General features: G+C 40.1%; 1 protein-coding gene across 1 annotated transcript in view; it reads right to left on the bottom strand.

The window, feature by feature from the left end:
• Positions 1 to 12,761, bottom strand: part of LOC122804061 — a 206,878-nt gene that overhangs the window by 114,359 nt on the left and 79,758 nt on the right. Inside the window, exon 3 of the mRNA XM_044073730.1 lies at positions 4,727 to 4,880. Coding sequence (XP_043929665.1) covers positions 4,727 to 4,880 — 154 coding nt within the window. The remainder of the gene's footprint in view (positions 1 to 4,726; positions 4,881 to 12,761) is intronic.

Here is a 12,761-nt window from a genome sequence, read left to right as displayed (position 1 = left end):
AAATCCTTCACTGAACTGAAGAGGAGGACAAGTGTCTATCACCCTTGGGAAAGTAAATGCTGAGTGACAGGAGGGAACAAAAGAGTTTGTTTTTTGGCGGGTCAGTAGGAATCTTGTGAAAAGGAAGGAAAAACAACCACTGCTATCTGCACCCTTGATGGATTACTCATAGAACCAACCTGTATGAAATTATCTATTGCCAAAGAGAGACATGGAGGTTCAGACTTTCTGGAAAAATTAAGGGACTGCCAGTGTGGGAGGGGGGAAGGAAGTCCTGCAAATAGTCATTGAGATTTACTTGACTGTTCTTTGTTCTAGAGGGTTTCTGCTTTCTTTTTGGAATCTCGCTGCCATTGCTTTTTGAAAGTTTGGTTACCAACAGCTTGCTGGTTCTGTTTGTTTTGCTTTTTGAAGGTTATAGAGGGAGCAATGAATCCCTAGGCACACTTGGAGAAGAAGGGCTGAAAAATCTGAGATCCCTTGAATCAGCTTGCCACTATCATCAGACTTTTTAACAAGCTCTGCAGCAAAAGGTCCAAAAACTAGGTCTCTATCAAAGAAAGAATTCAAAATTTCATTTTTGATATCCTCTGGGCGGTTTTGAGAATGCAACCATGCTAACCTCCTCATAACAGTTCCAGTGGCAGCAGCCCTGGAAGTGATATCAGCAGAATCATGAGCAGAAGAATTCACTTTTTGAATACACTTTTCCCCAAATTTATTGAAAGCTTTCCTGTTGATGTTTGAAGGAGAGGAATTTGTATTGACGAAATTTTGGAAGAGCTGGGTTCACTGAAACAATAGCTGTTGTGTTTGATCTGTGATGAGTGTTTAAAAACTTAAAAGGTTGAGGAACTTCATCTATTTGCTTTCTTGGGGACAGCAGACTGGCTGTCAGGCAAGTTACAGGTTACAACAAAAACATCCTCCAAAGCAGAAAATAAAGCAGAAATAGGAGTATGTTTGTTTTCCTATTGAAACAACTATTCATTCTGGAAACAGTTTCAGAGAAAGAGAATTATTTAATGGGATGGGCAAAAGCCACAATCTCTCAGAATCTGAATGAAAATCAGCGGAGAAAAAATAATCTCTCTCTTAACAATCATTTTGAGATTCAATTTCTTGAATCTCTTAAGAAAATGAAGACTCTCTTTTTCTTTTACAAGAAAAAGACAAATAGGAAGGATCAAGAAACTGAACTAAACACTGAGCTAAAGCTAATAAATCAGTCCTGTCTTGAGTAACTGAGACAAAAGAAGACATATGTCTAAGTTTTTGTTTCTTTCTGACATGCATCTCTGAAGAAACAGACCCACCTTTGACAAGAAAAACCTTCCTAGGACAGGGATTCCTTTCTGTCTAGGCAAAGTGACATTCTCTTCCCCTTGTCGCAGGACCAACAGAAGTGGCTCTCCCTTTCCTGCCAAGGTCAGTCCAAAAGCCACAAAGAATATGTATAAACCCCGGTCCATGGTGGATGTAGGGACTATACCAACAGGAGCCAGGGAAAAAGATAATGGTCTGAGGAACTAGTTTTGATTAAAGAAGAGGTACCCATCTACAGCTGAGGTACTTTAGAAGTTTACTGGGATGACAAAGGCTGTTTATAATTTTCTCCCTTTTGTGGCTAGAAGAAGGAAGGATCAAGAAACCAGTAGGCTGTTCCATGGTTAAGCAGAAAAAAATAATCCTGATTTCCAAAGAAACCTTGCAGTAGTATTTAGTAAAACTGATAAGTAGTAAAAAGGTAACTTTTTCTTTTTAAAAACACAGTAAAAAGTAAAAATAAATGGACACAATTTTTACCCGAGAAAAAGTAGTTTAAAATGAAAAATTTGTTTGGTAATGATACACTGTAAACAACTATGAACCAACCATATAGTGTCTCTAGTTTAAAATTAAGTTTTAATAACTTTTTCCAGGGGAAGTTCTGGTGGTACAGGGGGATAAAGCCCTATTTACAACTGAAATAACCTGGGTTCGATTAGCAGCTTGAGTGACTGACAGAGCAGCAGGGAGAGAAGGGCATAGGGGAGAGCACTTGGTGATGGTCTCTAAAAGGAGGTGTAGTTCAAAGAGAGGAGTTGCCCTCAGATGTAATTAGTGTGCATGGGTAAATGGAAAAGTGGGTGGGGCATATAAAAAAAAAACACCAGATGGAAGCAAAAATGGCCAAACTTCCAGGATGCCGTTAAGATCCATGACCACCACAGCAACACTGGAATAAGTTTAGGAGGGAGAAGGATGGTTGATAGACCCAGCATGGATGTGGGGCACAATAGGGCTGTGCCATTAAAATTGAGGTCCAATGGGACAAAATAATTTTTAGAGGACTGGGGGTTGGAATAATGGTTAAGGGTTTAATTCTCCCCTTTGAAGAGAAAATTGGCTAGACTTAAAATATCTCACAAGGGCAGATAGCATAGGACTAACATTTGAATTTAAAATGTAAAATAGTGACTTATTTAAAATTAATTAAACATCACATTTCTGTCAACAAATTTTTTTTTACCAGCTTTGTAAATTTTATTTAACAGAAAAGTACAATTTATGTCATAAAATGTAAAGTGGACTTTTTTTCCCCCAAACGGAACTTATCTGTCTAGCAATGGAACAATGTTAGCTGAATGTCAATCCTTGAAAACTCAGAGAGGAGCACTCTGTTTCATAACAGGATAGATCTGAAGGACTTAGCCCCCAAACCTGACTTTTAGTCAGCTCACTTTGAGATAGCTAATAATTTGGGTGAGTAGAATATGCCCTAAAGCTTTGGAAGCTGACCAGCTTTTATATCCTATACAGAATATAACCCATATAAAGCTACTGCACCAGTGATCCATATGATGAACATGAACTATTAGGCATACTTGTGTTGCTGATTGTCAGTTTCTGGGAGGTCTGAGACTTATATTGCTTAGCTCCATGGCTTATGCAACTTGTTATGTTATAACAAAATGCCAGAAGCAGCCAAAGCAATGGATATTGATGAACTTTCTACAACTATAGGCAGAAAACACCAGGGAAAGGGTATTTATTTTGTTTTACACTGTACATACCTACTGAAATAATATGGTATCAGTTACAGAGGAACATGCGCATGATTGATAAAGTTAGTATAATTACCTGAGTGTATGCAAACTACTTTCCTTGGTGTATTTGCAGAACAGCATCAGGAAAACTGTTGGCTCATACAAAACTTACACAGGATAGCAAATAGAGCTGACTCAAGCTTAAACGCAAAACTATTAGTTGTAAAGTATACATTTAGCTAGAAATGTATTTGCAGTGATGTGACTGACAGTTTCAACCATTCTGGACACTGTAATGTCTTGGGGGAAAAGCAGCCTGTTCTGTACTTCCTGGTTGCATTACCATCTGGTTATTTTCTCTGCAGTACAGCAGAAATGGTGACTGTAATGGATGGCCTGCTTCTGTATCTACCCATACCAAGTGTTCACAAATGATGTGTGTTTAATTTATATGTTGCTTCTGGCACAGGGTTGCCAATATGTGTCTTGGAGAAAGTGAAACTTATGGTTTGTTAGGTCTCTTCTGAAGAATAAAGGCCCATTTCTCTTCCATTGCTCTCCAACCAGCGTCTACTTCTGAACCCCAGTAAAACTAAACTTCTGCTCTTCACCCCCACTAGTAGATCCACACCATTTTCATTCACTGTTACATCTAACAATGGTACCACTATCTCCCCAGATACCCATACGAAGCTTCTAGGGGTTATTATAGACAATAATCTTAAATTTGGCCTACAGGTCAACAAAACCATACAGACCATCAATAAGAAGCTTGGATCTCTGTACAGAAACAAGTCATTTTTAACCCCACTGGCTAGAATTGCAATCACCTGGTCACACCTACTCTCTACTCTTATTTATGCCTCTCCTGTACTCTCAAACCTAAATACGTCTGAACTGAATAAGCTCTCCCATAGCTACAACCATATTGCCAGATTCACCACTGGCTCCACCAATAGAACCCATCACTGCCAGAACCTGAAATAACTAGAGTGGCTAGAACCTCCCAGCTTAATTCAACTAAATCAACTCAATAGCACACAAAATTCTTTATCACCCTGAGGTTATCCCCTCACTCATAAATATTATAAAGCCATACAACAACTTGAGGTCACTACAATCTGCCAGCAAACTAATGGTCCAAACCTACAAAGCTAATAACTCAGCTGGTGAATCCCTGTTTGCCAGTTTTGTTGGCAAAACCTAGAATTCTCTGCCAAACCATATAACCCTTCAATCTTCCATAAGTCTCTTCAAAAAAAGCATCAAACAGTATTTCAAAGTGAACTGGCTTTGCCCATGTACCAACCCTGATTAAGCTATAAAATTAAATCATATCTGAATAATATCTTAACTCAACTACATACTGTACCAGTCTGATGAGTTTTGCTTTAATGTGTCTGACCATGTAAACTGTGAGTCCCTTTTGGGAACAATACTAAATCATTGTATATAACTCTTTGTCTTATATTTTCTATGTAACTAACTTGATGTGGAATCCTTGTAATATTGTCTATTGTAGCTTTTCTCCCTGGGCCTCCGCTGAAAATGGACATATATCCAGTCGGACTATCCCGGTAAACAAATGTAAAATAAATAAAAATAAAATAAATTTCAGCCATTTCGTCACACATTTGACTTAAAATATTTGCTCTGCCAACTAACATCAAGATATTGCTATAGGTTAGTATGCATACCTCTGACTCCGACCATATTCTTTTCAACATCCAGTACTCGCCTTCGTAGAATTCTATCACTTTCTCCATTAAAGCTGATTCATTCTGAATCCCGTATATTTCCTTCTCAAAATTTTCATCTCTTTTCTGAATGTTTTTCACAATTGCTAAAATTCTAGGTGGTAGAGAAGACAAAATAAATAAAAAAGATCATTTTGTCTCCATTTTCGTTCCTCATTTCCTTCCAGAAACAGTAAAATGAATTGATACTGCAGGGGAAATTACAAGTAATACAACCTATTCCACTAAGGAATCAAATGATTATATGGATTTCATTTGATAAGTTAACTTTTCTCCTCCATATACTGCTTTTATCAGTAAAGTGAATATCAGAAATGAATAATATTTATGAAAGGTTAGTTTTACAGATGTTAACACCTCTCATATAAATATTTTGAAAATTATTAAAACATGTTTGGATGCTGATAATGAAAGGACAATATAGAAATGACTCAAAAGAACTTTGAACATGCAAACTGTACATTAAGGGATATACTGGGTAGCACGCAGCACAGGTGGGTTAAGAGAAAAAGGCAAAGAAGGCCTCTTAAAAAGGATTGCAGATACAACATTTCTGAATGCAATAAGAAGAATGCAGCTTTAGATGAGCAAATGTGCTAACAATGGCCAGAATAATGAATTAAATACTTGGAAAGATATTAGGTGAGACTCCAGATAAAAGATATGACCTTTTATTATCACAGAGTTAAGATGTTTCTTATTTCTACTGTCAAAGGTTGCTCAAAATTAATCGATATTAAAAATTACAACCAATTTAAACGAGTTTTTTAAATGCCAAGACTCCTAAGTGCAAGTCCTGGAATAGCGAGACTGAAAGTACAAAACTAGAGTTACATTTCTGAAATCCAAGATAGCTATGTTTTGGAGTATTCCTTCTTGTCTGACATATGGAAATCTCAAATTTAGAGCATATATAAGCACTGTAGCAGGATGTGGGAATATAACTTTAAAGCAAATCAGCAGTTGATGATATTCCCTTCTTTCTTTCAGTTTTACTGTTTGTTTATTTATTTATAGTTCTGGGACTCACAGCTGTGGGTGTCAGAATACCACAGAAAGCATTTTCAATGTTTCATTTTACATTACATGCCTCACACTGACAAACCACATAGTTAAATAACAGATCAAAATAATTTAACCCCACTCATTCTCATTTAAATATATGACATAAAATGTTCTCACAACTAAATGTGCTTAAACAATTTTAAGGTGCATTAAGTCAGTGTAATAAATATACTCATTAAGAAAGCTTTCAGTCTAAACATATGATTCTTAGTATTTTACAAATCAGGATACAAATTGAGAACACATTTACAAATCATGTGCATGTGTAAAAACCTATAAAATTAATGAATAACTCACCATCAAAAATGTACTATCCTTTAACTATGTGGCTTTTAACAGTGACTTTAGTTGCAAAACACTATTTAAATTTAGATAGTAATTCAGACTGGGGCCAGGAGAGATGTAGGTGTCCTTTATCCAACCTGAGTTGCCAAATTCCCTTTTGCCCAAGATGCAATTTACAACCTCTCAAAAAAATCCAGCTTAACATTGTCCATGACAGAAACATAGGAACATTAAAAATTAATTATATTCAGTGTATGCCAATACAAAGAAATAGTTGCTTCTTTTGTCTTAACAGAGTAACAATGTTTATAAATCCTCGTAGAAATGTTCTTATGGTCTTACTCATGTAAAAATATTCACAGAATAAATATATATCCACATTAATAACTGCTTCAGTACTGCAGTCAGATACCGTCTTAGCTACTGTTGACTTCTCAGTTAGCTAGTATCAGAGAAGTCACAAGCAAAGGTACCTGCTCCTTTGCCACTAACTCATTTGCTTGTGTCTTTGTCTCTGAATTTGTAATTTCAAATTCAAATTCTTTCTCTCCATGAATGTCATACCATTTATTACCTGTCCAGGATTTTAAGTTAGGATGGCCCATCAACATTTTCCAGTTATCTTTAATAATTCTATTTATCTAACTAGAGTCAATATTAGAAGTTGTCAGGAATGAGTAGAAATAATCTGCTAACTTTAATTTGTGACATCCTACTCACCACTCCTTTCTTTGAAATGAGTGCATGATGAACACCTGTACTGTTCAGTTTCAAAAATTCTGTCCTACCTAGGGTTGCCAACTTTGCATCCTGCCATTCATTTCCTGACAAGCAAGCCAGACCCCATGTATAATGTAAATACACCTCCTGTTTCAGGGTAATCACACCCTTTTGGCAAGCCACATCATGAAACACAAATTTTAAATACCATATGTAGTAACTGTGGCATAAATGTTAGGTGATATGGAGTTCTAGACAAAGGGCTCCATAACCTTCACCATGCACTGTTCCCCAGACACATGTCCTGTTCTCTGTTTTACTCTTCAGCTTTTTCCTGTATGTTTTCTACATGTTCTAAGTGATGAACACTGTAGTGTAATAACTGCCTAGGAAATAATTTGATTAAGCCCAAGGGTAGGGTTTTAGTTGCTCTGAGGTGGATTTTAAAGTTTTTTTCTGCAACCTTTGATACAATGATGGAGTAACAAAAAATAAAGAATATCAAAAGAAACTGCTTTATTTTTCTTTCAGAGAAGAAAAGGAGTTGTCAAGGGTTAATGTTCAAAGCTGACAAAAAAAGAAGTTACGTACCTACCATAAAGTTCCATGTGAGTTGCCCATCTCGCCCTTCATTCTTGACTGATGGGTTTGGAACTGATCCTCGGTTCTGACTCGGCATCACTTTCAAAAGCTCAAGGTCTACAGCAGTCAAAGACCAATAGCCAAATGGAAAACCAAGCTCTCGTTCTCCCAGAAATCAAGGAAGAGGGTTAGGTGGGTGGGACGTAAGAATAAAGGGCGAGATGGACAACTCACATGGAATGTTATGATAGGTACATCATTTCTTTATGTGAAGTTGTCCTATCTCACCTTCATTCTTGATTGATGGGACAGCGTCCCTGGCATCTTTCTTCTTGGGTCTCTCAAGGGAGTATATTCTTCAGAACAGTGGAGCCAAAAGAAGCCATGTCCCTGGAGGCCATATCTACTTTGTAATGAGTGATAAATGTATGAGGCTTAGCCCATGTAGCTGCTGCACAAATAGTATCTATGGGAAGCCTAGCCCGGAAAGCAGAGGAAGTGGAGACTGACCTTGTTGAATGAGATTTGATCCTTTCTGGCAGTACAAACAAAATGCATTGAGACAGCCAGTTTGACAAAGTAGCTTTCACTACTGGAAGGCCTTTTTTATTTTCTGAGTAGGATACAAAAAGTTGGTCAGATTTTCTATAGTCTTTTGTTCTATACAGGTAGAAACGCAGTTGCCTATGAATGTCCAACTGATGTAGCATGTATTCTGCCATATTGCCATACTTGGGGAAGAAGACTGGTAGGTCAATAGATTCACTGAGGTTAGATTCTGCACATACCTTGGGTAAAAAGGATGGATTTGTCCAGAGTGACACTCTGTCATTGTGAAACAGCATGTAAGGAGGCTTAATGGACAAGGCTAGTTCAGATACTCTCCTGGCTGATGCAATAGCCAGTAGAAAGGCAGTTTTCCAGGTTAGAAATTCAATTCACATGATGATGCTGGTTCAAAGGGGGGAAGGATTATTTTGGACAAAAGAAAGTTGAGATTCTATGGTGGTAAATGATGGTCTGATATATGGTCTTAATAGATTCATGCCTCTTAAGAAGGCTTTTGCCAGCCTGTAAGACATTATATTTGAATATCTATTGCCAATATGAAAATTTGAGATAGCTGCTAATTGAACTCTAATAGTCACTGCCGCAGCTCCTTCATTAAAAAGTTTAGTCAAAAATTCTAGTATAGATGATATGGGCATTGAATATGGATCAATATGATTTTGTGAAGCCCAGATAGAAAATCTCTTCCATTTACTGAGGTGCAATTTCCTGGTAGATGATTGTGAGAAAAAATCAGAGTATGTTGAAGTGCAGATGAAAGATTTTGTGACCTGGCTATTTTGGGAACTGGAGCAGCCAAGCTGTCAGCTTGAGGGTGGAAAGAGTGGGATGAAAAGCCCCTGAAGAATGTGTCAGGAGATTTGGTACTGGGTGCAGGATCCAAGGCTTTTTCTGTAGATGAGGCTGTAGGAAGGGAAACCAAATTTGGCGAGGCCAGTATGGTGCTATGAGGATAAATGTCCCTCCCAGCAAGCTGGCTTTCTGAAGTACCTTGGGTATCAGTGGGAAAGGGGGAAAAGCATAAAGGAGCCCCAGGAGCCAATTGTGTACAAGTGAGTCCCTAGGTGATTCCCCCAGTGGGCGGATAAGGCCAAAATAGCTGCTGCATTTTGTGTTCGTGGGCATGGCAAAGAGATTGCAGCAAGGCTGGCCCCATTAGCAAAAAATCATTTCTGCCACTTCTTGCTTCAGGACCCACTTGTGGGGCATTAGAATTGCCCTGCTGAGTTTGTCCACAGTCATGTTGGATTTCCTCAGAATGTACATTGCTATTAGAAAGCACTGGGATGAGGTCACCCATTGCCATACTCTGAGGGCCTCTCGACAAAGACCAAGACTTGGTTTCTCCTTGTTTGTTGATGTACCATACAACAGACATGTTGTTCCCCTGGATTGAAATTGTTCCTAGAGGAAGAGAGTGTTGAAATGCTTGCAACACCAAAAGCACTACTCTCATCTCCAGTACATCAATGTGCAGATGAGCCTTGTGTTCTTGCCAAGTGCCTTAGGCTGTCTTTCCCTGATAATGCCCCCCACCCTATTCGGGAAGTGTCCGTGGTCACTGTGGCTAATGGGGGAGGAAGAGTGAAAGGACGACCTATAGTGACCTGATCTGAAGTTAGCCACCAGGTTAGGTCCCTTTTACAAGAGTCTGTTAGAATTATCTGGTATGACATTGTCACTGGAGAATTCTCATATGCATCCGAGCTAGGAGGTGTATGGTGACTGTTGCAGATATTGTTCCTAAGACTTTGACAACAGTTTTTGCTTAGACCCTTGTTCTCGAAAACAGGTTTTGGATTTGTGTCCAAAGGGTCTGGGTCCGTTCTTGTGGAATATATACCATCATTATTACAGAGTTTAGCTCTGCACCTATAAAGGTGATATGCTGAGATGTCAATAAGGCAGATTTTTTGTAATTGATTGTGATCCGTAGCTGAATAAACAGATCCAAAGTGCTGTCTCTTGTTTGTAGTAGTAGCTGGTTGGTGGTGGCAGTAAGGAGACAGTCATCTAAGTATGGAAACACCTGGAATCCTGCACATCTCAGATGAGCCATAACCACTGCCATGCATTTGGTGAACACTCTGGGGGCTGTAGTGAGTCCAAAGGGCAGTGCTCAAAATTGGTAGTGACTGGCTCATAGCTGGAAGCGCAAATGCCTCCTGAATGGCCTGCCCATTTTTATGTGGTAGTACGCATCCTGGAGGTCTATGGAGCACATCCAATTGTCTTTCCCCAGAAAGGGGAGGGTTGACTGTAACATGACCATCTGGAACTTTGTCTTCTTTACTGATTTGTTTAGCATGCTGAGATCCAAAATTGGTCTCCAGTCCCCTGTTTTTTTGGAACTAAAAAGAATCTTGAGTAAGTCCCAGGTCCTATCTGGTCTGCGGAGACTGGTTGGATGGCTCTTTTTTTCTAGCAACTTTTGAATTTTGGTTATTTCTTGATTCCTGTGACTGGGTCCAGAATTCTTCTTATGGTTGGGGGACAGTTGTAAAAGGGAATAGAGCAACTTCTGGATATGATCCTTTGTACCCAGTTGTCTTCTGTTATTTTTAGCCAAACATCTGGGTACAAAGACAAGTGCCCCTGCCTGCCTCCAGAGTGGAACAGTTGGGCTTCCTTTCAGGAATGCTGGAAGGGCTTCCCAAAAAAGGATTCCCAGTCACCCTGATTCTGTGGACCCCCTCTGCCATGTGGTTGGTGTCTTCCATTATTTCCTCCTCTGCCCCTGGAGTGGGGTTCACCATGTGTGTGTCTTGAAAGGCTCTGTGAGATTTACGAAACCACATATTTCCAGCCTTTTTACCCATAGGATAGGGTCTTGAGGGAGTGGAAAAATGGACTCCAATGGCAGAGAGAATCTTCCCTTCCTGCTCACACCTGGTCAGTGTTTCTTTAACTTTGGGCCCAAAAGTGATGAGCCATCAAAAGGGGTGTTAATGAAGGATGACTTGAAAGGTTCCACAAATGAACACAAGTGCATCCAGGAATGTCTCCTAAGGGCAATTCCAGAACTTGCTGATCTGCTTGCTCCATCGGCTGCATACAAGATAAGCTTCATGGAGGAGTTGACTATTGAGTTTAGGGTGGAGAGCTGGGAAGTTACCTTATCTGAGACTCCCGCAGCTACATTACCCTGGATAGTATCTCCAAGCTTCTTTAGGAGATCTCGCTGTAACCTTGAAAAGTGGGTTAGGTAATTCAGGGACCGCACTGTAAAGGTCGCTAATGAGAACATGCGCTTCCCGTACCTGTCCATCGTACATGACTCTTTGTTCAGTGGATGGACAGATGTGGATGTCTCAGATAACTCCTTTTTGGTGTCTGCCACCACCACCATAGCATCTACAGGCACTCCTTTTGTCAAGAAATGTTTGTCCTCTGCTGCAGTAATAAATTTATAAGGCCTCCTAGGGGCAGGTTCCACTGTATCTGGAGACTCCCACGTCTTTCGACAAACTAATTCCATAAGTTCGTCGAAAGGCGGAGAAACCCAAGAGGTGGAAGGTCAAGAATCAAAAGCTTTTATGTACACCAACTCCTCTTCAGAAGGGTTAGTGGCCTTCCAGCCACCTCTCTGCTTAAGGACTTCCAAGATGTCTGCAAATGAGACATCTTCAGAAGGTGACTGTGGGGACTCCTCTGATTCATTGAGATTATTGTTTCATGTCAATGACTCTTCAGGAAGTTTAGGTGTTTCCTCTTATATAATCTCTTTTGGGGTGCCTCCTCAGATGCAGTTTCAGGGGAGGTTCCCAAAGAGAAGGGTTCGCTCTTTGGGCCTCATGAGGCTCTGGATCTCTATGCTGTAGGCCAGATTGTGCAGAGGCTAGAAGCAAAGCCCTAGGGGGAGGAATGGTAGGGTCTGATAAGGTGGATGCCTGTGGGGATAAAGCTCTCTTCATGACTGCAAAGGTCCCCTTCCCATGACCTGAGGAAAGCCCCCCCAGGTAACATGAGAGATGGCCCCGATGTCGAGGTAGGAGTCAAACTCATCTGAGCCAAAGCTCTGAGAGGTAAAGTCGGAACCGATAAAAACTCGGTCTGGCTATCCCCCCTGGAGCTGACCAGGGGGGGGGGGTCGGCCCCTAGACACCTCAGTCAATGCTGAGGTAGTCTGAGTGGTAAGAGCCGAAAAAGCCGAAGTTGGTCTCGGCACCATGGGATCCACAACTATCAGCTTCACACATTTTGGCTCTGAAGCCACAACAGGGGTCGAGGGAGGAATCAAAGTATGGAGAAATGGTATGGTCAGATCCAAAGCTTGATGAGTCGGTTCCAATAAAAGTTTTGATAGAGCCGGTGTCCTCAAAAGCTTCTGCACTAAGTGATCCATATCCAAATCCGACAGACTTCTTGAAGAATGAGAAGATGGTGCCAGTAATGCCACAGACTGTAGAAATGGAGATCAGAGTGTAGGAGACACTGGATCTAAAACAGGCAATCGGCTCCTATCTCTAATTACCATTGGCCCCAACACAGATGGAGCTGAGGTAGAAGTCTGAGTAAAGGGTGTAGGTTCCAAAACTTTTTGAAGCTTCCTGGATGTCTCTGAACCAACAGATGAGTCAGGAGACGGTCTCTTGGAGCCTTTGTCAGACTTTAGATGAAGGTGAGGAGGACTTTTTTGAAGAAGTTTGACTTTTTTCCAAATTCTCTGTAAAAAGAAGACTTTATTAAACCCTTCAGAATCAACTTGCTCTTTCACTCTTGTAACATCCTTGAGCTGAAAGAATAACAAATG

The sequence above is a fragment of the Protopterus annectens genome, chromosome 6.part0 (assembly GCF_019279795.1).
Source record: "Protopterus annectens isolate FY-2018-M chromosome 6.part0, PAN1.0, whole genome shotgun sequence".
Classification (NCBI taxonomy): Eukaryota; Metazoa; Chordata; order Ceratodontiformes; family Protopteridae; genus Protopterus; species Protopterus annectens.
The sequence above is the reverse complement of the archived record's forward strand: the minus strand, read 5'-3'. Positions and strand labels throughout refer to the sequence as shown.